Source organism: Filicampus tigris, chromosome 15 (assembly GCF_054856515.1).
Source record: "Filicampus tigris isolate MCC_2025a chromosome 15, RoL_Ftig_1.0, whole genome shotgun sequence".
In the NCBI taxonomy this organism is placed as follows: domain Eukaryota; kingdom Metazoa; phylum Chordata; class Actinopteri; order Syngnathiformes; family Syngnathidae; genus Filicampus; species Filicampus tigris.
The window spans coordinates 10,235,063-10,258,283 of NC_141231.1; the positions used below are offsets into that span (position 1 = coordinate 10,235,063).

Genomic DNA, 23,221 nt, shown 5'->3' on the forward strand with positions numbered 1-23,221 from the left:
CCGTCAGCGTCTTCCTGGAAAAACACACGTGGATTTCCACTGGCTCGAGCCAAGCAAGAGAAGCGAGCCAGCCACAACAACACCACCACCATCATCATGGCAAGTCACGGGCTCTCCTACGACGGCTGTAACTTCTTCAGGCAGCGCCTCGTTTTGTCCACGTTGAGCGGGAAGAGGCTTAAAATCAGGAATATAAGGTCCAAAGACGACAACCCGGGGGTTCGCGGTAAGTGAGTTGGTTCAGCCAAAATTCATGTGGCGTCGTAGTTAGCTTCCATGCTAACAAGCTAGCTTCTACGCAGTTGGGAGTGAGTTTGGTGACGGCGACCGAGTGGGAGCTCATAAGGAGTTGGGACTCTTATTGAAATGGAATAAACATGGATATTGGCTACTATCTAATTGATTTTTGAATATTTTAATTCCAAGCAGCTAAATACAAATAATGTTAATTTCAAACGCCGTTTACTTACGTCATGATTGTTCCACGCTCATGTCCTGTTATGGTATGCGAAAACTTCACAGTCACGGCTTTTTCAAATGTTTGTTGTATTTCTAAAATAAGTTGAATATTTCTGTTTTGTTGAATTGTTCCTTTTTGAATGTTGTCCAGATTTTGAAGCCAGCTTCATCAGACTTTTGGACAAAGTGACCAATGGCTCCAGAATAGAAATAAATCAAACAGGTGAACGCTTGTTTTGTGTTTTAAATATATGAATGTGTTCTTACAGCGTATGCCAGTTCCCAGGTTTTTAATGAAATGCCTCAAGCGCTTGGTGATAAATCGTTGTTATTTAGTATTTAATATTTATTTGTCAAGTTAATTATTGTTTTTTAAGAAGATGTCATAGTCTCTTGGCTGATTTGGACTGCATACATGAACAAAATGGCTGCAAACAAAAATTAATTAATTTACAAATCAGAATCAGTCTCTCAACATTATTGACCTTTAATCTCTGTTTGGCAACTTTTCAAACGTTTTAGCAACTGATTTTCAAATAAGACAAGCAAGCAATCATAATTCCACGTAAGAAATGGACAACATGATTACAAAGAGTTTCACATTATCTGATGGACGGTAATCACATAATTTAAATTTTGCGCTCATTTTTGTCAGTAATGTGGTTGTCGCATTTATGTCGCAAATTTTTTTATTAAGGCATTAGTCATGTTGGAAACTTTTGACCTGAGGCATGTGCCTCTAAGCCGCAAATATTTTGTCATGGTCGCTTTGACTCACCCATACAACTGTAACTGAGAGTGCAATAGAGAGCTGCATGTGTACTGAATTACTCTCACATGTGGACCAACCAAGCCATTTAGTTTGGGGTATTTTGGGGTCCAAGTTCTATGTCGCCTCTGGCCCTAAGTCTGCTGTAAAACCCTACTGCTCACATGATCCTGATGAAGAAAATCCATTTTGAAAAGATGGATGGATGGATGCGTGGATGGATGGATACAGTTTACCTGCAAGTCAAACATAATCCAAAATTATACAGTATAGATTTCAAATGTTTTAAAAATTATGAATTTTAGAAATAATTAATTTGTTCAATGTGTGTGTGTTTTTTTGGGGGGGGGTTTTTAACTCGTACTCATTGATGTTACCCATGTCTTTCTCTTCAAGGCACCGTCTTATTCTACCAGCCTGGCTTACTTTACGGGGGATCAATAGAACATGACTGTAATCTGCAGCGCTCCATAGGTTACTACCTGGAGGCCCTGCTCATGCTGGCTCCCTTCATGAAGACTCCACTGAAGGCAACGCTACGTGGTGTCACCAATGACCCTACGGACCCGACAGTGAGATAACACACATTACTTTTATACTCACACTTTAATTTGATTTTTAAAACATCTAGTAATATTTTGCTCAGGGCATGTGTGTTATTTGAGGTGAGATGTTCATCTATGCAAGTGGCACACCTGGGAAAATGTTCTTGGGGGGGGGGGGCAAAGCAGAGGCATCGTCATTAATGCTAAAGTGTTTCTCTAAAGCTCTGAACATTGGCGCTTATCTTATAGTTTTGGACTTAAAAGTTACTTCCACAGAAAAAAAAAAGCTCCGTTAATCAGTCTTTGTAGTATTATTATTGTGCTTTCTGATTATTTTCAGCAGATCTTGGCCTGCCCACATTTAGTTGAAACCTATGTGAATCTGCTGACGTCAGTAGTAGAAGACAAGCTAATTTCCTTGTATTAGTAAATTTTTTGGTGGGTTCACAAGCAAGCCTCCAGCATAATTGTCGCCTACATTGAAAGTCTTTTTTTTTTTTTTTTAATTTAAACAATAAGTGGAAAATAGTGAGGTTAAATACATTTGAGTAGGCTTGTTTCGTTAAAAGACTATCGCTGCAATGCTTGCAGAGGCAAGGAATGTGAAAGTGTGGTAAGTGTGCATATTTATTTCCGCCTATAAAGATAGAAGAGTTTAGTCTGCTCGTTTTATTCAGTGTATCACTCATGGCTTTGAAAAAGAGTTTGGGAAGATGGCTTAACAGGCGTTTGTTTTTGTGAAGTTAAAAGGAGGTGGTGTCATGTGACTGTGGCATGTATGTTAACTCATTCAGTACCAGACATTTTCAGACCCTCTTTTACTCAAACGTTTGAAAAAAAAAAATCCTGGGATTGAAAGGCCGAACTGTGAAAAGACAAATATGTCTTTGGTATTGAATGAGTGAAACACCCCATTTTAGCTTAGGTGCTCTATTTGAGTGAATATTACACCTGGTTATTTATTTCCGAGGGGAGATAAATTGGCCTTCTGATTTGAGGTAAGGTGTTTATTCATGCAAGTGCATGACGCACTTGGAAATATTCTCCTGGGGTGCAGAAAGAAGACGATGTCTTTTTGAAGCTATGCATTTTATTTTATTCAAGTGGATGACACACCCATCATTTTTTTCCTGAGTGGATGGGGAGAATGTTTTGAGTATTGAACCGGATGTGTTGGCGACATGCCGTTGTTCCCATGGTGAAAACAGAAGCACAATAGCAAGCCATTTTACATACGCTGGTTACTTTGGTTTTTGTTTTTTGCTTTTCAATGTCCAAAAAGCGTGTTCACTCCCTACAGGCAAAAAGGGAGTTTGCGGGGATGAATGTTGTCATGGCAACAGTGGAGCACATTTATTGGGTTTTGCTGCTGTTTTAACACAAACAGTTTCTGTAGGTCGATCTACTGAAGTCTACGGCTCTTCCTCTGATGAAGAGGTTTGGCATTGAGGGCGAAGGCTTTGACCTTAAGGTGATGTGTAAAACTTTATTAGCAGTCAAATTCAGAAACTGAAGACCAAGGCTGAATCTTTCTGTTTGTGCGCCCTCAGGTGATGAAGAGGGGAATGGCACCCGGTGGAGGAGGTGAGGTTGTTTTCACGTGTCCCATCCGCAAGACCATCAGGCCAGTGCAGCTTACAGACTCGGGAAAAATTAAGAGAATCCGAGGAGTAGCGTATCCTTCAAATCATCTTCTCAGACTCATTTGTACATTATGAGCACCGTGGACACTCTGCGTCAGGTGTCATGTTTTTTTTATGTTTGCAGAAAACATAGACAAACAACTACAGTATTCACAATCACATTCATGCCTGTGGACAATTTAGAGGCATTCATTGAACCGAACACGAATGTTTTATAAATCCGGGAAGATGCCGAAGTATCGGGTGAAAAGTCACACAAGCACAAAATGAACTCCACAGAGGAAGTTCAGATTTGAAACCCGAACATCAGAATTGTGAGGCAGATGTTTTAACCATTAGATCGGTGATTCCCAACCACTGTTCCTTGTCACTTTAGTGTGTTCTGGAAAATTATACCACTTTATTGGTCCAAAAATAATTACATATCTGTGTTCATCTTTTTATGCCAGTGGCGCATAGTAACAGACAGAACAATTAAATGCTCTTTCACTAAAATAACAACTGAACGTAGGTCATCTGTGTAGTGTGTATCCACCCGATACATACAACTGAGTAAGTCATAGCATGCACTCACTAAGTAAATTGAAATCATTTGAGACAAGATCATAATTTCAGGATGTATATAAGTGATATTTTCATTGGGTTTGCTGTGAAGATTTCTAATGTAAAATATGTGCCGTGGCTCATGGAAAACACGGCGCGAGATCACCATGCTGCCCTAGCTCGCACATATAGTAACATCATCACCGTTTATTTCTATGAGCCTTGACTACCTATTCAGATATTCAGTGAGAGTTTCCCCTCAGATGGGCAACAGGATTGTGGAGTCGGCGCGGGGCGTCCTAAACCAGTTCATTCCAGACATCTACATCCACACGGACCACATGAAGGGAGTCAGCTCTGGCAAGTGAGTATCCCCTACAAGTGCTTTGCTCTTTTGCGACGAGCCTTACATACCCCGTCACGGACAATGCTCAATGAAACAGTTTGTACAGCAGCGCAAGAAAAAGTTATCACGTGGCACAAGATGTGTTTAGCTATTACAGTAATTGGTTTTCATTTGATTATTTTTGTTCATGGCTTTAGAGGTATTTTGTCATACAAATATTTACTGTACTCTGACTTATCTACTACCTTAACGTAGATTTGTGACATACTGTGGTGCCTTCCAACTACATACAAATTCAGGTTACATTGCTGCTGCAGGAACAGAACTCCGTCATAAACAGAGGACCCCTTGTACTTTGGCCAAATTCGGGCTAAATGACATGCTTCCAAGAGGTTTAGGACAAACTGTAATGTACCTACTCCACCACTCGGTAGTGCTACAACACATTCAAATCTGCCAATTTATTGACAGGCACACACAGTTTGTGGAGCAGTGACATTTGAGTACCCAAAGGTTGCCAAGTCGATATTTTGATCATTCTTTGAAGCATTTATGCTAATTTGTATAATTGCAATGACTTGACTTAAGTGAGATTGGTACACAGTCATGGCCATGAATGCAATTACGTAATTGTACAGTATAAATAAAATGAATTCATGAAATAATCACTCAAATGTATGTGTTATTTATATGGGGATTTTAACAATGTATTTATTTGTTAGTTTCGCTTGACGCCCTACCTGTTTTCATAGCAGCCCAATGGGGAAAAAAGGCAAGATATCGTACACCAAGCATTGTATTTCCTAATTTGGCAAGTCTTGTAGAGGTGGTGCTGTGGAGTACATTGAGTTTATTATTACTATTGTCTCAAACTGTTGTACCGTGTCGTTGCAGGTCACCGGGTTTCGGGCTGACACTGGTGGCGGAGACTCTCGAAGGCTGTTTCCTCAGTGCTGAGATGTCTTCCACGCCACAGGGTCAAGGAGACCCCATTTTGCCCGAGGACATTGGCCGCAATTGCGCTAAGCTGCTGCTGGAGGAAGTGTATAGGGTAAGTGTTGTAAAATTTTGTTTTGTTAAAAAAAAAAAAAAATTCCTGTATGGCGTATTGTTTTGGCTTTTCTTTTAATCGTAAAGTAAAATAACTCCCAATTTGTGTTTTCAGACCATTGTCTGCTAAACATTTGTTTTATTTGTTAATCAAATCGAATGTTCTAAGCAAGTGTTATGCAAACTAACAAGCCCTTTTATTTGCATAGCGCAACCACACCGGATGGCTGTACAGTCATATGATCTCTTGGGTTTGGGTTGGAATTATTTCTCTACGGCATAGTGAAGTAGTCATATGCAACAATTATGAAGCCAATGAAGCGCCGCTGTATTGTACAAAACCTGATGTTTATAAATGCCCAGGCCTCGGACACACACTGCAAGTAGACATCAGCGCAGCTCTTGGAAATGCCGTTTTCAGTCTGTCCTCAGACAATATTGTATTCTTGGGCTGAATACCTGTCGTCCATTTGAGGACATGAGTCAGATGTGGTGCAGTGGTCACACACACACACTGCCCTTGTTCGCTGACATTCCCCAGTAATGACCATCAATGCCAGTCTGGACTGCAGCTATGAATTTGTTTATATACACGCCAAGCACAAAAGCTCAAACTGTATCCGTGGACATACTTGACTCACACATTCAAAATCAAGGTTGTCAATGCGTTGTTCAATTCATTTAGTTTTCCCAGCTACAAGCTGCCTCCTTCATCACTGCACGAGCTTCTAATCACACTGTTGGTATGTCTTGGTACCAATGACTTGGTAGCTAGTGATTTGGGGCCCAAGGTAAACACAACCAGAGGGGTGGGATTGCGTTATTGCTGCTTTTGGTGGCACCCGTAGTAACAAAGGTAGCGCAGTCAATGTTATATATCACGTACTTGCTTACAATGTTGGAGTGTAGTTGTAATAAGAAGGTTTTAAAGTTGAAGTCAGCCTCAAGATTTTCTTTCCAATATTATGTTCTATGTAGCCCCATTACTCTAAACACGGCATCCTGATTAATATTGTGTTTGTGGAATATGAGTTAAGCTGTAAAATCCACCTGTTTTTGTCCATCTCAGTGGGCGGCCATTTTGCCACTTTCTGTCGACTGAAAACGATAGCAGTTTTTCAGGTAACAACCAATCACGGCTCACTTGTTTTCTGAAGCCGAGCCATGATAGGTCGTTGTCTGAGCCCTGAGCAACGGTGATGTCATCTTCAGTTGACAGAAAGTGACAAAATGGCCGCCCCCTAAGGTGGATAAAAAACGGTAGATTTCGCTGCTTAACTCATATTTCCACAAACAAAATATTAATCAGAACGCCTTGTTTCAAGTAGTGGGCCTGCATAGAACATATTCTTAAAAAATGTTTGGGTTGACTTTCCCTTTAATTCTCATGGGGGCACCACATACATTTTATTTTCTGGTGCCCTGATCTGAAAAATGATCTGTCCCTCCCAACTTGGATCTGCTGTGGTGAAGAATCTGGAAAACGCAGACCATAACACAACTTTGGTACTACCGGTACCTAACAGCCTTGACAAATGGTGTCAGAAAAGGGGGAGGATGGTTAAAATGACCCTCGAGAAAGGCGACCCCTGTGCATTAGACTTGAAGATTGTAACTGGGCATGTGTTTGTGCTAATTATCAGTGTGTGTGCGTGTGTGTGTCCCCTGCTTAACGCATTTGAAAGTTTAAGCTCCACCGTAGAAGAGAAATGTCGCTTTATTTACATTTATCGTTCGAGTTGGGTTTTTTTTTTGAATGACAAATACTGTCCTAGTATTGTATCCATTTAATGTCCATGCAGGGCAAGCCTCAAAACTGCTGTGCTTGGGATGTAGCTTTTCGGGTGACACATCATCTGGGCTTTTTGTTTTCGCCCTGTTGCAGTGACTAAGGTGATCATCACTGTGTGTAAACAAAAACAAAGAATGTCTCACAGGGAGGAAAATAATAGTGTGAACATGTCGATTTGGTTTCAGGGTTAGGAAGTGTGTGTTGAGCGTGAGTCTGCCTTGGCTTCTTATTGGAGCCATGTGAGCCCAGTTAACTGGTCAGGGTATTGCTGATTAACTCTGAAAGAGCAAGATTGTCAAATGCATCCTCCTCAGTCGCAGCAGCACACGGCCTGGAGGTGATATGTCTGCCCCAGAGTTTTTATGGTTTTGTTTTATACATTTGTTTTTTCTTTTTTTAAGTCAGAAGCATCCGGTAGATCAGGTCCTTTCAGAAGTGTTTATTTGAATAACTGCTTATTTTAATAACCCGACTGCAGTTGTGGAGCTGGTCACAGTTTAGAAGAAGAAAACAGGAACAAGAATATTGATTCTCCAGCAGGAATCGTTGTTATTTTGTTTTTCTTTTTTCAAAAAAAAAAAAAAGGAAAAAAAAACACACAAACGGGTGCTCTGCATGTTTGCTCTCTGGTTAATAAGTACAGTCCGCTTGTAGTAAACCAACCTCTCTCCATGGACATTTTGTTTTTGGACACAACATCAACAATGGACAGGAGCTGATGTAAGTGATCCTCGACAGATATTGATTGATTTTGGATGCGTGCTTGTTTTTTTCTCTAGCAATTTACTGAGGGGTTTTAAAACTTTTACGTTTAAAGCCGTTTTTGCTTTCACCTCCGAGAAGAACAAATTATTAAACATTTTGTATAGAAATGTACTAATACCACTAATGCCTTTTGGGAACTGGAATTGGCATTTACTGTAAGGATTCAAGGGACCTTTCCAAATGGATTTGTTGTTTCTCTTGGGAGGCCAACATTTTTTTTTTTTCATTCACTGAAACAGACGTTCTCTTTGTATTACTAAAAGAAAGAGAGTGAAAACAAGATGGTTGATAAGAACAAATGTTGAGTTGAGTACAGCTGTAGCCGAAATAACCAGCACTTGAAGGTAAGACGCTTATCGTATATACAATGGTTAAAACTACTAGTAATAGTAGGGTCATTGCATTATCCAGATTGGAAATGAGACTTCTTGTAAATTTGCCTTTTTTACTCTCAAAAATTCTGACTTTATTCTTGTAAAATTGACTTTTCTCCATGTGAGATTGTAACTTTTTCCTCAATTAAAAAGAAAAAAAAAATCCTGTAGTCTTGTACTTGGATAAAAAATAATTTCCAGTATTGTCAAAATGTAACTTTATTGTACAATTAAATTAAATGTAAGACTATTTTTCTCTCACCAGTAAGACTTGGTTATTTTGATAGGTTTAGATGCACAACGAATAATCAACAACTAATTGATCATCAAATTAATCAATAATTTTTGATAATCAATTGATCGTTTGGACCTAAAATTTTTCAAATCCTCAGCCAGCCTCGACAATACATACAGTATTCTCAGATTTCTTTAGTCTAAAGAAGGGTGATTATCATTGCGTTGAATCAAAATATGAAATTTCCACATCTGCGTTTACTTTGGAAAACACTGATCGACATTTTTGATATGTCGTGGAGCCAACCAGTAGAGTATTTTCTGTACTGTCAATTTGAAAAATATGTCCTGTTTTTGAATAAAGTCATGGAAATGATTTTTTTTTTACGTCAAAATAATAGATTATTAAAATAATCATTACTTGCAGCCCTCGATGGATAGATACTAACCAAAAATTCACAAATACTAGTGTAATTCTCCTTGTGGAGAAATTATAGGAGAATTGCTTCATTGGCAGAATTGCTTACATTTGTTTCATTTGAATATGAAATATAATTCTGGCAGACTGCTTTTAAAATAGGCTATGACCAAAGAGTTAAAAATGGATGACAAAATCGCTTAGTACAGGAATACTGAATTTCTGCAAGAATCTGTTTGCAATATATAACCCTAGAAATCGTCTTGAACGGGACAAGTCTTGTGACAAATGGGACAACTAGTCAAGTTTTAAAAATGTGTGCCATCCACTACCAATTTGCGGTGCAATCATCAGGAGAGGGCCTGAATCAAATAGCTTTGACTTCAGTCTGACATCCATTGCTAAATAGTGAATGTGAGCCTTTGCCATTTTAACTAAGACACATATAGGTAAATTATCTGTCCAACTGTTGCCATTATGAAATCATCATCTGTGCAATGTTTTGATATTTTTACATGCATCGTAAAAGTGTAAGAACAGCTACCTGGTTGGTTGGAAATTACAAAAAAAGTGTGTTAAGATATAATAAATAGACTCACCTTTTGACAACTACCCCAATGCAGATTAAATGACAATCGATTATCAAATTAATCGAGAATTATTTCTGTAGTCCACCCTGAAAGCAAACTGAATAAAAATAAAACATTTGCGTATACTTTGGAAAACAATGATCAACATTTTTCCCTTTTTCCAAACAATTTACAGATCAAATCAATAATTGAATCATAATTTGTTCATGCAATTTCTACATGGAAATTAAAACCTACTTTTTTTATCCAATTAATTGACAAAATAATCAGCAGATTAATCAATTATTGAATCGTTAGTTTCAGCCCTAGATTACTGCTTGTTCCTAGGAGGTGAATTGCTTTACACCAGGGGTCACCGTGGTGGCCGCCAAAGGCCTGAGTAGCAAAAAAAATATATATATATATCACTGATACTTTTTTGTGAAAGGGTGAGAAGACTTGCTGTGTCGGAGTTGCCCCTCCGTCACGGGTCCCAACATGTCTGTCTTTGTGACATACATTACGGAGTTGATAAACACACGGTGGTCCCTCTTTGTGTTTGCAGGGCGGTTGTGTGGATTCGTCCAATCAGAGCCTGGCGCTGCTCCTGATGACCCTTGGCCAACAGGACGTGTCGAAGCTTTTGCTTGGACCCCTTTCGCCGTACACGTAAGCCATTCGAACACACACAGTGAAGGCTAGAATTTGGTTTAGTCATAAACACTTGGCTGGCTGCAGAAGACTTGCCATTCAGTTATTATTCAACCACAAGACACGAGAATAATCCAAAGTTCTCATCATGTTCCCCACATTAATGAACAAAGAGGTGGTGTATGTAATGCTGTCAATAGCCATCAGCGCGGTATACACAAACTATATATGCGCCATGAGTAGGGTTGCAAAGTTGGAAACTTTGCATAGAAATGAATGAGAATAAACCAGGATTCCAATTCCAAGCAGACATTCCAAAAGCTTCTTAAGCATTTACACTAGGCATGTCCAGTCTCCCTACGTCAGCACACCTGATTCAAATGATCAGCTCATCAGCAAGACACACTCAGGTGTGTTGGACTAGGGAGACGTCTAGAACAGGCAGGACAGAAGCCCTTGAGGACCGGTTTTGGACACCCTTGTTTTAGACACTCGACTCATAATTTAATCTTGACACATTTCCAATCGTTCGTTTGAGATCTGACACACACACACGCACACGTCTTAACATACTTAGCCATTATAAGTGTGTCTGATTGAAGGTTGGCTGTTACTAGGGAATTTATAGTTGAGGAAAATAGAATGTTGCATAGTCCTGCTAAGCAACCAGACTTTATGATAATTACAAATTTCAAGTTAGGTGACATTACTTTGTTGGTGCCCCACAAAAAAATACCTCATTTGCATGGCTGTATTTGAGTATGAAACCTTTCCATTTAATTAAAACAAAACGTTTGGGATATTACTAAAGTCCCCTACCTTATCTTCTCATGGTAATTTTCAAGAAACCTCTTGGAAATTTTCAGCCGAAACTATGATTAACAGTAAATGTCTTTTGTTGTATTTTCAATGTATGAGATAAGAGTATGTTCCTTTTTCACTGCATGGCGCCCACTTGGTTTGGTTTGACATGTTTCTACGACACTGTTGACGCTTTTTCATTTCTAGTCAGTCACTTGGGGTTCCAATATGTCATTGTTATTTTGACAATCCTCGAGGTTGAAATTGAAATAGTGAAACCGCTGCATTCAAAGCAACTTGTTTTTTTTGCATTTTCCGCGGTACTAACCTGGAAGTGGAAAACCAACTAAAGTCGAGCCAAACCGTTTCTGTGCAGTGAAAACGCCACAATGCTGGAAGAATTTCAGGGCTGAACCATGAACTGTCCATTTTCAGTTATCATGGTACCGGTGCTGTGTTGCTCTCAAGTACAGTACTATGATAACTGAAGATTGGCAGTGCCATCGCTATACACGCCTCTTCGCCCAAGATGCACAACATCAAGCTTCCTTTTTTTTTTTTTTTTTTTGTTCTTTACAGGAATGTTATTAAAGAATTACGTGTTCCCGAGAGCGGTATACTTCTTACAACAGTGGTTGTTTGCCTACTTGAAAACAATATTGCTGTCTTTACCACACCACACTGCATCAGTAAAGCTCAAGTTTAAGGTTCAAGAGACAGAATTATGATTGGATATAGTGTAATATTTATGTGAATTAGGGTTGCATGGAACATTTTTTGAAAACAGTCAAAACCGATTGGTCCAACCATTTTGGTTCAATTTCTTTTTTCTCTCATGAGTGCTAATCCAAGATGGCAGCGTGCATGGTGACGGCGATAAAGTGCGTCAGATCCTTCCAGCGACACGGCAGCCAATCATATTGCAGTGCGGCGGATTCAGCCTCGTTTGAATTCGCTAGCGTCATCCTCGGAAACCATTGCTACAGAGTCTTTATATAACCAACGCAAAATCTCGGGTTAAGAAAACGGACGTTGGAATTAGAAACTGGCTGGAAATAGCTGTGTTCATGACTGAGGTGTTTTGTTTCTCATGGAAACTCTGTTTAATCAGAGGATAATCGATGCTTGCCAGTAGCTAGACCACGCCAGTCATAAAAAAATCTAAGAGATGTACAAATATAGACCCGACTGTTTTAATTCCTACAGCAATAGTTGTTCCTTTACTCAAAAGACCCAACATTCCTTGCGACCAAGGCTACCTGACATAGTTCCAGCTCAACCGTGACCCTCATGAGGACAATCACAAAAGAAAATGAATAAAAGTTGTAATATTGAGGCAGTATCACCCACTGTTATTGGTCACATTCAGTCAATAGTGTTCAACATGGCCTTAAAGCGAAAGTCAATCCAGATATGTTTTTTTCAAGAATATGTTCCCAGCAGGCCCACTAGTTGAAACACGGCATTCTGATTAATATTGCGTTGGTGGAATAAGTGTTAATCCACCCGTTTTTGGCCATCTCTGGGGGTGGCCATTTTGTCTTCTGTCAACTGAAAATGGCATCACAACTGCTCACAACAACCAATCATGGCTCAGATTCAGAAAACAGGTCAGCCGTGATTGGTCGTTGTGAGCAGTTGTGATGTCATTTTCCGTCAACAGAAGACAAAATGGCCGCCCCCAGAGATGGCTAAAAACGAGTGCATTTTGCTGCTTGATTTATATCCCTCAAACGCTAAATTAATCAGAATGCCGTGTTTCAACTAGTGGGCCTGCTGGGAACACATTCTTGAAAAAAATATGTTTGGGTTGACTTCCGCTTTAAAATGTCAAACCTCTGAAATAGCAATGAGGACGCATGGTCTTTTGTGATGTCAACCTCAATGTTGGACTCCTTTCCTTCGTAAATTAATAATCTCTTTTGTTTGTTCTCTCTCAACAGGATTGAGTTTCTAAGACACATCCGAGATTTTTTCCAGATTATGTTCAAAATTGAAGTTCGCAAGCCTTTAGAAGAAGAACGCAAAGGGGGAGATAAAGTCCTGATGACGTGCGTCGGAGTCGGTTACAGCAACTTGAACAAAACCCTTAAATAAAACATTTTGTACATAAATGTCTTTGGTGGTGTTTTATTGAACTCGCGAACTACAATGGTTTAAGAAAATACTATTGAGTACCAGTTATCAGTCAATGGAATGTGAAATGCTTTTTAAGTTCTTGTGGTTTGTAAGGCTTGATAACAATTCCTTTTAAGTTGTTTTCTGTGTTCGACTATTCCACTATTGGAAAAGTCCCTTTTCGTTTCACAGCTGACTGCCATTGGTCATTGCAGGAATTTCGAGGAATTTAGTCTTGGCCACACAGATGTTTCAGGGCGTCACCATAGCTGCCTGACACTTCAGACTGAGAAAGAAAAGTAGGAAAAGTTGACTATTAGTCATAATGTTGAGTTTTTTATCAAGTTTATGCTGCCGAATGCGTTTGTGTATATTGACCTCCAGCTTAGAGTAGAGTGAATATCCAAACAGCTTCTTGTATTCCGCTCTAATGTCCAGCAAGTCAATTTCGGAGCGGCTGACCAGTATCCGGGTCAGGGTGGACTCTGTGGTCCCTAAACCCTAAAAACACATCAAAATGTTAAGTGATGGCATGGCACCCTTCAAAGTAAATCCCTTAAATGTTCTTTTGTGCTTGTCTCTTTTGTGGCACTTAGCACCCACTATTACATTTCAACCAACATTGCACATTCCCCCCCCCCCAAGCGACAAGCTTAACATTCCTCTCGATGCTTCTGATGACAACGTGATCGTCCACTGTAGCAAAACTGAACATAAAAGGCACTAAACAATGTTTTTTTGGAGGTCCCATGGAGGGGATGCTGCTCACCTTCATGCTCTCGAAAAGCCTCTCTGCGAGGTAAGCAGGGACGTTCTTTACGCATTTGACTAGAGGGAACAAATCAAATATACAAATTTACAAAAGGACAACAGACGTATCTATGATCTTTCTAAACTTAAAGGACAAAATGGGGCATTTTACATTCAGGGACGGCCCCTGCCAATGTGCCGCCCTGGGCAAGCTTGTTCTATGGCGCCACCCTCTGTCGGTAATTATAAATGCACTTAAACTAAACTGATAAATATTGACCATTAAGCATGCGCAATATTCAATAGCATTTTTTATGTGGATATTTGAATGTCAATATAATGTTGATTAGCAATTTACTGGCGTTTAAAATGGCATGTTGTAATAATACTCAAGTTTAGAGTATCCTACAAATGCCAATAATGATCAAACTAATTCCTGTGTGATTCAAAGTTTAAAGCAATTAACACGCTTTTGACAATTTGAACACGACATCCAACTAGGATTTAAAAACCTGACCAAGTGAAAAGGGAAATACCATTAGATTATTGTAAGAATAATAATGTATATCATGATTCATACTAGCAGGGGAAAATATCGTTAGCCCGTCACATGTGAATACAAACAAATAAATGTGTACATTAAGCCAATATAAAGTAGACAGCATAATGAGTACTGTTAATCTCTACAAATAATTTTAAGGCCCCATGTGTGGTCCAGCTACATAAAAATAAAAACTGATTGATTGATTTACAGATTGGCCATCACCATCAAGTGTGTCATAGATAGCAATCAACCAAAATAGGGCGGCAGAAGGGGAAGTAGTTGGGAGGTTGGGTTAGGTGAGTTGTCAGGGCTTGGATTTATTTATTTATTTATTTACTTACTTCTATATTACAGAAATTACGCATTGCTTTGCACCTGAATCTATAGGCCTACTATCTGTTCCATTGTAGGAGTTAATAGAGACTAATTTAATGTTCAAGGTGGGGTTTTTTTGTTCCTCGCTATACCTGTTTTGGTGCCCCCTGGTCCCCTTAGCATCGGCCTACATGGCCTAATAGGCCCGTTCGTTAGGATCCACAGTTCAACAAATGTCAGTGCCATTCTCACCTACAGCCACCAGAAGCTCTTCAAGGGTTCCCGACATTTCACTTTCGATGCTTTCTTGCAGAGTCTTCTTGCTTATGTTCTTGTACTCCACCAGAGCTGCGCAAACGCAATACAGATGTTATGTTCTTGACGTTATCATGTAACCGTGGTTCCCAACCAGTGTGCCATATCTGTCAGTGACAAGCAGAACAATTATAGCTATGTACTTCCACTAGATGGAATTAAGTACATAAACTGTCCACCTTTTGTGATATTTTTGCATGGTGGTGTGCGTGAGATTAGTTTAAAAGCTAAGAGATTTCAGGTACTTAAACTTAAAATGCAGTACAATTTGGTCACGTCCTAGGTCAAATACCCGTTGTGAATTTTGCCATTCACTTCCTTGTCACAGAATAGAAAGTTCTGGAAGTGAAGATAAATGACTCACTCTGTCTTAGCTGATGAACACTCCTGTGGCTTAAGATGTCGATGAACCTGCCCTCGTCAGTTCCCCACTTCTTCTCTCCTGCCTCATACAAAGCCTGGGGAGATTCATAAAAATAGGAACCAGCCCTTTTACATACAACATACTAATCACATAGTTATATCGGTAACATTTTTGAAAGTAATAAATTACCCTAGCCCTCCATGAGTCATCATCTTACTGTGGTGGAGGGGTTTGCCTGGCCCAGTGATCCTAGGAGCTAAGTTGTCTGGGGCTTTATGCCCCTGGCAGGGTCACCCATGGCAAACAGGTCAGAGGTGAGGAACCAAGACCCCTTATGATGATAAAATAAATGGATTCCGTTTTCCCTTGCCCGGACAGGGGTCACCAGCCAGGCCCAGAGGTGGGGCTCATTGGGTAGCGCCTGCACTCGTGGGGCTCGGCCGGGCTTAGCCCGAAAAGGCACGAAGCTGCTGCCTCCGTTACGTGAACCCGGATAAGCCGCGGATAATGGATGGATGACCATTACCCTAATATATCCATGTCTTTACAGTCACGTCTATTCTAACACGTTTCTATTATCAGTTTAATAATCTGACTACAGTTACTTTCTAAAGTCACAATATGTTACAGTATAGCAGTTAATGATGACAATCATCTAACAGAAAGCTAACTGTCACTTCCCAGTCATTAAGTGATCGTGTCATTAATTGCCTCGTGAGTATAAAAGTGACATTTGACAACACATGAATAGGAAGCTTTTCCCTCATGCATGTATGTGAAACAAAGCTAATAATTAAGTCAAATACAGGAGGAGACCCCATTCCAAGATGAGGATACACAGCAAACGACTGTACATTATCGAACACATAAGAAAGGGGAACTAAAGTGTTTACAGCTTGAAGTGAAGCATTCTGGAACTTCACAGCTTGCATTCCCGTCTGGGGGGATGACGTCACGTATGTGCCACCATGTCGCGTTTTGACCGCACGAAAAATAACAATGGCGGTTGCAGAGATATTTGAGTTTTGAAGATGTCAGTATTTTGACATGCTGCATATTCTGTGCTGTTGACAAAGTGTCATCTAGCTCCAAAATCACTAGGTCTTTGTCAAAATAAATACAATGTGTGGATTGCAGCACATTCAAGACGAAAGAAAAAGACCCACATGGTCCCCAAATTTTATGATTATATTTACAAACAATGTATATTATAAATGTTGTTTGCCATGGCAATATGAACAGTTGGATGGAGGCCAAAACAGACTGCCATAAGAAACATTTATACTAAGTGAAGTCAAGAGATTTGTTTTAAGTGTAAAAACACGTAGCCATTTGTTATGTGAACTCCATGAAGACTCATTATTTTAAAATAAAAATATTTATGTCAAAAAAGTTGTTTTATTTTTTGTTTAATTAAAAAAATAACTTGAGTCTTCAACGCCACTGTTAAAAACGTAATTCCAATTAAGTCTTGGCAAAACCGGTTGTCAATTTTATGTTGAGTATAACTAATAAAGTAACTTATATATAAAGTAACATAATTTAGTTACTTTGAAAATGAAGTAATCAGTAACCTAGTTATTTTTTCAAGGTAACGAGCAACGTTTCTCACAAATCTATAACCTCAGGATACGTGAGCTCACGATGTCTGTTTTGGGGGAAAACAATGAGTGACTGTTTTGGATATACTGTACAGTACTTTGGCATCTGCTTTGGCTTTGGCCGCATCCACACTTGAGCTCTCGTCTCTCTTCCCCTGTGAGGATGAAACCAATAACACAGTTAATATCATCACTTCAAATATGATCTTGTTTTATAGCCCCGACTACTAACGAAATAACGATTCAGTTCAATCCAAGTTTACCTCTGCCAAGATAAGCAGTGCTTTGCCGTAATCTCCAGACACCTCCGACTTGAGGTCGTGAACAAGAAGTTTTCCCGTTTCTGTGACAAACATGTTGCGTCATGAACGGCTGTTAGCAATTGCTAGGTGGTGGAATCCAAAGCTCTGAGGTGTGGGACGCTCACTCACCTGCCAGGTACACCTCAGACATGGCTTTGATCTGCCTGTTGGATCTCGATGCGAAGATTTCAGTCAACGTGCTCTCGGTGGTCCCTGCACCCTGCAAAGGACATGCAGTAGTCAGTGTTCCAAAGTGGTGATTCAAACTGTTCCGCAATACTAGGTCTAATCTACATAATAAGACCAAGTTTGACACCAAGTGTTTTTTTTGTTTTTTTACAAGCTAGGCTAGGCGAAGATTCAGAGAAAGTTTCAAGTGCCAGACCACACTGTATGAAACGCAATCATGTAGAGGCACTGTCATGATTGCAGAACATACTCCACGGGTGTGATGCTACTGCTTTTATATATATATATATATATAAAAAAAAAAAAAAAAGGTTAGCAGTGTACTGAGTTTAGTTGGATGCACGGATAAGCATTAGTGTACAAGTATGATAATGCGACTACCAGTAGGAATATCACTGTAGTTCAGGGATGGGCAACTAAATACTGGATACTACTAATACTGTATTTTTTTTTCCAGTGCAAAGGGCTCCCTTGCCTAAAAAATAACATTCAAGGATGGCACAAAACTGCTAAACAATAAATGATAAAACTGCTCACTATTTCAAAACAGTAAATCTTTAATTATATTGTTGCGTCTCACAAATCATTCACCACAATAAGAGAAGAGATTGCAACTGCAATGTAGATGCCAGGTAAGCTAACAGTTAGCCTAGCTGCTTCGTTTTCTTCCTCTACTAGAGTGAACGCCTGCATATTCGCGGTTCAGCATTTTCACATTCACATACGAATCTTTTTTAACCTCCTCTGATAACCACTGTTGAAGTAAATTTGTGAGCTTCATGTGGAAAAATGTTGTGGTCTGCTTCCATTTTGTGGCGTCTTGGTACTAATCAACTATTTTGAAGTGATTGACGAGCTTCATTTAGACAATGTAATGCTTTTCCGCCATCTGTTGGCAATTGTAAAACTATTTGGGGATGTGTCAACTACTCAGATTTTAGAGATTTACAACACTGCTTAACCTGGGTCCCTTGCGAATATCGGGGTTACTGTATTATTATTATTTTTTTTTGTATCTGCCATGAGTTTTCCTGCAGTCTGGATGTCCTGTGGCACCTTAATTCCTTTCACGGGTCAGGCATGCTACTATGCCACACATTTATTTGGCTTGGCAGAGGGGCCTCGTGATTGTCATTGGATGTATGGTTATGATGAGTGTGTTGGTCATATCAAGTGCATCACACACTGTAAGAGCAGTAAACACACAAGGTTTTCCTTGTCACGTGTAAGGTAGCTTACTTAAAAAAAGAAAAAATAGTTTAAGATACTGTCAGTACTTTGCCTTAGGAATGAGCGCTTCACCTCACCTTGATGGCTTTGATGACCTCATGGCAGTCGTAGACGGCAGGAGGTTTTACCAAGGCCACCAACAAATCCTCAAAGTCTCCATGGGTGTCACCCTCCAGGTCGGCTATTAATGCCTGGTGCGGACCACTTGGCATTACCTCACCATGCGTAATCTTTGTTGCAATATTTCACACTTACCCTTCCTGTGGATTTCTCGTAGGCCTGAGCAATGAGCTGCCTCTGAGCGTTACTTCTTTGAGTCAGCACCTCAATCAGGGTCTTTTCTGTTGTACCTGCAAGTGAAGACAAGACAAATACACCATACACCAAAGAATTATATAATATTTACAATATGTTAAAAAAGTGGATATAATAATGGTGCTAATCTTACCAATGCCCTCTATTGCCTTCCTTATAGCAACCACATCCTCTTCCACTTTAAAATTGGGCTTGTCCTTCACAGTCCCCCGTGTGTTGGACTAATAATAACAATAAACACACAATGCCGACCATTAAACAAGGGGTAGGCCACATAAAGTACTTAATCTGGCCCGCTAAGCATGTAAATCACCAACACTCCTGTACTATATTTTGCATTCATTTTGTTTCTAAAATTGGCTAAAATATGTTTTTTTTTTATCAATTTATGTAAATAATTGGTCATTTGATTTAGTATGATAAAAATATTAGTAAAAGAACAATTACATCTACTTTGTATGTTATATAATTTTGTCTTATTGAATAATTGTTTGATTATTGTTAAATACGGATAATTATTTATTATTTTAAACTATTGTGCATATTTGAACATTAAAAAATAAATTAAAGTGTGGTACGAATGCACACTTAGCCCACCGCTGCATTTAATTTGAAATTTAGATCTAAAATTAAAATTTGCTTTTATAAGACAGAATTGTTGATACGCATCTATTTGATCTCCTTCGATTGTAACGATACCTCAAGCTGTAAACATTCAGTACTGTATGTTGAACTTCATTCTAAAGTAAAAGTAAGACAAAATGATACAGCGCTTTCTGTTGGAACCCTCAAACATGTATGGAGAGTGTTTAAAACCCTGTTTTATATGTTTTTAAAGTGCCTTTTGATGTTAACTTTTGAAATTTGCTGTTATAAATAAATACAAATGAATTGAAGTGATCTTACTGTCACGCTCAGTGAGGAAGGAGAATCCAAAAGCAAATCCAAATCATCCTGCAGTGATTAAAAAATATTCACACTTAATTTAGTCCACCAAACATTGCACACAGAATTTCCCCCAAGCACTCACCCATACGGACATGTTTGCGCTGATGAATTTACGCTGGTGAATTTGCGCTGGTGAAAGAGTAGAATGCAAGATATCACATTTCAACTCAACTTTATCACCCTTGCCACCGAATCTACTTCCGCAAACTTGCAACGGAATATTCCTACAACCGCACGTAAAACAATGTGTCAGTCCTAAAGCCAAAAAGGTAACTACATTGTTCCTGAACATATACTAAACGTAAATGCTTTAAATTATTACAATCGAAACCCAACGGCGTCAAAATACGTTTTATTGAGGTACAGAAGTGCGCTTTTACTTTACCTTAATCCGATGACAGGTTTGATGATATCAGTGGTGAAATTCCAGATTGTCACACTCACTCACGCACTTTTCACGGATGTGGAAAAGGCAACGCCCCTCGGAGCGAGAGTTGAGTCACCTTTTTCTTTTTTCTCGTTTGTGGCAGCCAGCCAAAATATTTTTCGACGACTAACGGTAATGAAGTTCTAAAATGGAATTAAAAAAACATTAAAAAGGAAATAACTTGAAGAAAACAAATTAATCCACGAAAAGGATAAATGAGGGACGCTCTTAAATCCAAATGTTTCTAATTGTTTAAAACGCTCAAAGGGCTGACATTTTTGGGACAATAATAGTATATAAAAAAAATATATTTATAATAATAATAATAATACAAAAAGATACTGTATTAGCTACGCGGAAGCGAGAAGAGTTTAAACTAATTCAAGTGGACATACAATGCAACTTGCGACATCTAATGGTCAATTTGTAACACAACAATCGTATGGCATTTATTTTGCATCAGTTCAGCGAGTTTTCATGGGTACAAAATATATTTTTTCCAATTGTGTTGTCGTTAAATAAATTTGCTAAATTACATGTGTAACACGTATACCTTAATGAAGGTCATTTCGTTTTCTTTCTTTTTTTAAATGAAGGTCAACTATCGTCATGGACGTTTTGACGTCACCAACCCAAAAAATGCTTTCCCGAACATATGATTCCAACTTTTAAAAGGCTTTATGTGAGCACTTGTACAAACATGATAATATATATATAAAATAATAGTATAAAATTACAAGATTTTCTGGGTTATTTAGAAGGAGGTAGAAAGAGTTTGAAGTCATCAATTCTTCTAATTGAAAAGTGGACGTGTACCCTGTGATGAAAATTGCGACGTAATTGTGTAACACTGCCGTCGCATGGCATTAATCACGATCCCGGTTTTGATGTAGTCTGAAAATAATAGTCTTGTTCATGTGCTAATCCCCATGTTTCTGATATAACAAGTTTAAAAATACTAGCAATATATGAGTTAGGGCTTCACCTAATGATTGTTTTAATAATTGTATGTAAAATAATCTATTGATTATCTGAATCTGATTATTTCTAATTACTCAGAAAATGCACAAACAATTAAATTTCAGTTACTGATTTTGGTGTGCAACATGTCAGTAAAATAGGGGGAGGAATTATTGGTTTTCAAAGTTAAAGCAGAAGTTTAATTGAGTACTTTTCTTACAACGTTTTACTTACACTCCACATACATCAGATCTGTGTTTGTCTTTGCCAAAGAGGCTCATTCCTTTTTTAACCACAGATAATGACACAATGCAATGTAAAAAAAAAAAAAAAAAAAAAAAGATTTAGCGGTACAGTCAACTGCACTTCCGAATGTCGGATTTACAACAGACATGGAGGAACATGAACAAGAAATCACATTCAGAGAAGAAAGATATTCCTCACCAAATCATTGTTAAGAGAAAATACCAAGAATGACCAATTACATCAAACAATTAATTGTTGGAATGATTATAATAATCCTCGATTACTATAGCAATTTCAGGTTAATTATCACTTGTGGTTCAGAAACAACAGGCTGGTATTGTCTCTGGGAAGGAATAATGAGAGGCTGCACCATCTCCATTATTCTTTTCTCTCTTGCCATGGACATGGTGGTCAAGTCATCTGAGGTGGAATGATGATGGCCCTTGACCAAGTCAGGTGTGTGATAGCCATTGATATATAGATGACCTCGGTGAGGTCACCTAATTATCACCGCATCATTCGCCCCAGGCAGATAAAAGCAAGTGGCTTGTAGTGTTGTGTGGAATAATTCTCAACAGGTGCGGACTGCGACTGCCTTGAGCTGAAAACATACTCGTTGACGATGATGTGGGCGTCCTTCCAATTTGGATGCTAATGTGCTTATCAAATACACCAAACAGATGTAAAGCAATTTAAGTGAGGTACAGTAAATAGGCACGAATGACAATATGAGCTAGGTCAATTTAGCGCCAACTAATGCTATTGTACACCCATTGGGAGCAGCAGCAGGAATGAATCTTACCAATAAACCACCATACCAATAAATGAACACTACTCATTAAATGCCACTCACCTCATAGACGCACACTGGAAAATGCACAAAACAAACTCTTCAAACACCAACACCTTCGATGGGTTGTAAATCTCTTAACAGTGCCCCACTCTTTAATTGTTTAACAACCTGCTTGTCGTGCAGGTCACTCTCTCTCTCCCCTCTCGCTCGACTGCGATGCCAGGAGCCCGCCTCCCCTGAACATTTCTTAAAATATTTGCGCTTATCTCGAGAATAGTCATTTTGGTCCGAAAAAGTCGGAACTCTGCCGATCGACGGAAAATTCTCATCCATGATAAAGTGGAATGTCCTGCCTATGAGTGTTTTGAGTACATTTTGAGAAGGCTATAATATATTCAAATAGCACAAATACATATTATTTGCTGATTTCAAAACGGAGGAAGCCGGAGGAAACGTGCGGGCTGGAATAGTGGTAGAGCAGCGTATAGCAGCCTGGCCCACCGGGAAATAAACAAAACGGCCAGATTGCCACTCCGGGCCTGCCTGTGGAAAAAGCTAAGTGTCTGTCACCAAATTCAAGTAAGTTTTCAAAACAAAACAAAAAAATCAGTTAAGACTGCATGCATAGGCTGATCCACAACAGTTGCTGGATTAATTTCAAATCATTTTGGAACCTGATTTGAGGTCATCACAACGATAAGTACGAACTCTCTCTCCAAAATGTGATTAATACACGCACACACTGGAGCTTTTCCAAAAGCTCGACTGTCAGGATTCACATAATAAAGATTTTTATGTCACATCTGTAAAATACCAGCTCTCAGCATTCATTTAGGCATACTCTA

General features: G+C 39.1%; 2 protein-coding genes across 2 annotated transcripts; one reads left to right on the plus strand and one right to left on the minus strand.

Moving 5' to 3' along the window:
- Positions 1–19: 19 nt before the first annotated feature.
- Positions 20–13,073, plus strand: rcl1 (RNA terminal phosphate cyclase-like 1). The gene is made up of 9 exons (XM_086053017.1): positions 20–226; positions 611–682; positions 1,625–1,800; positions 3,170–3,244; positions 3,324–3,448; positions 4,198–4,323; positions 5,200–5,356; positions 10,073–10,176; positions 12,903–13,073. Exons 1-9 carry the CDS (start codon positions 97–99, stop codon positions 13,054–13,056), a joined length of 1,119 nt encoding a protein of 372 aa, XP_085909143.1. The 5' UTR covers positions 20–96; the 3' UTR covers positions 13,057–13,073.
- On the minus strand, positions 13,074–20,444 carry anxa3b (annexin A3b). Its single transcript, XM_086053015.1, has 14 exons — positions 20,336–20,444; positions 20,033–20,079; positions 19,909–19,956; positions 19,136–19,223; positions 18,943–19,037; positions 18,765–18,878; positions 17,398–17,488; positions 17,230–17,309; positions 17,065–17,121; positions 15,366–15,459; positions 14,939–15,034; positions 13,847–13,905; positions 13,456–13,578; positions 13,074–13,363 (listed from the first exon to the last, which is right to left on the minus strand). The coding sequence occupies exons 2-14, from the start codon at positions 20,042–20,044 to the stop codon at positions 13,307–13,309; spliced, it is 1,014 nt and encodes a 337-aa protein (XP_085909141.1). The 5' UTR covers positions 20,045–20,079; positions 20,336–20,444; the 3' UTR covers positions 13,074–13,306.
- Between the last annotated feature and the right edge of the window lie 2,777 nt (positions 20,445–23,221).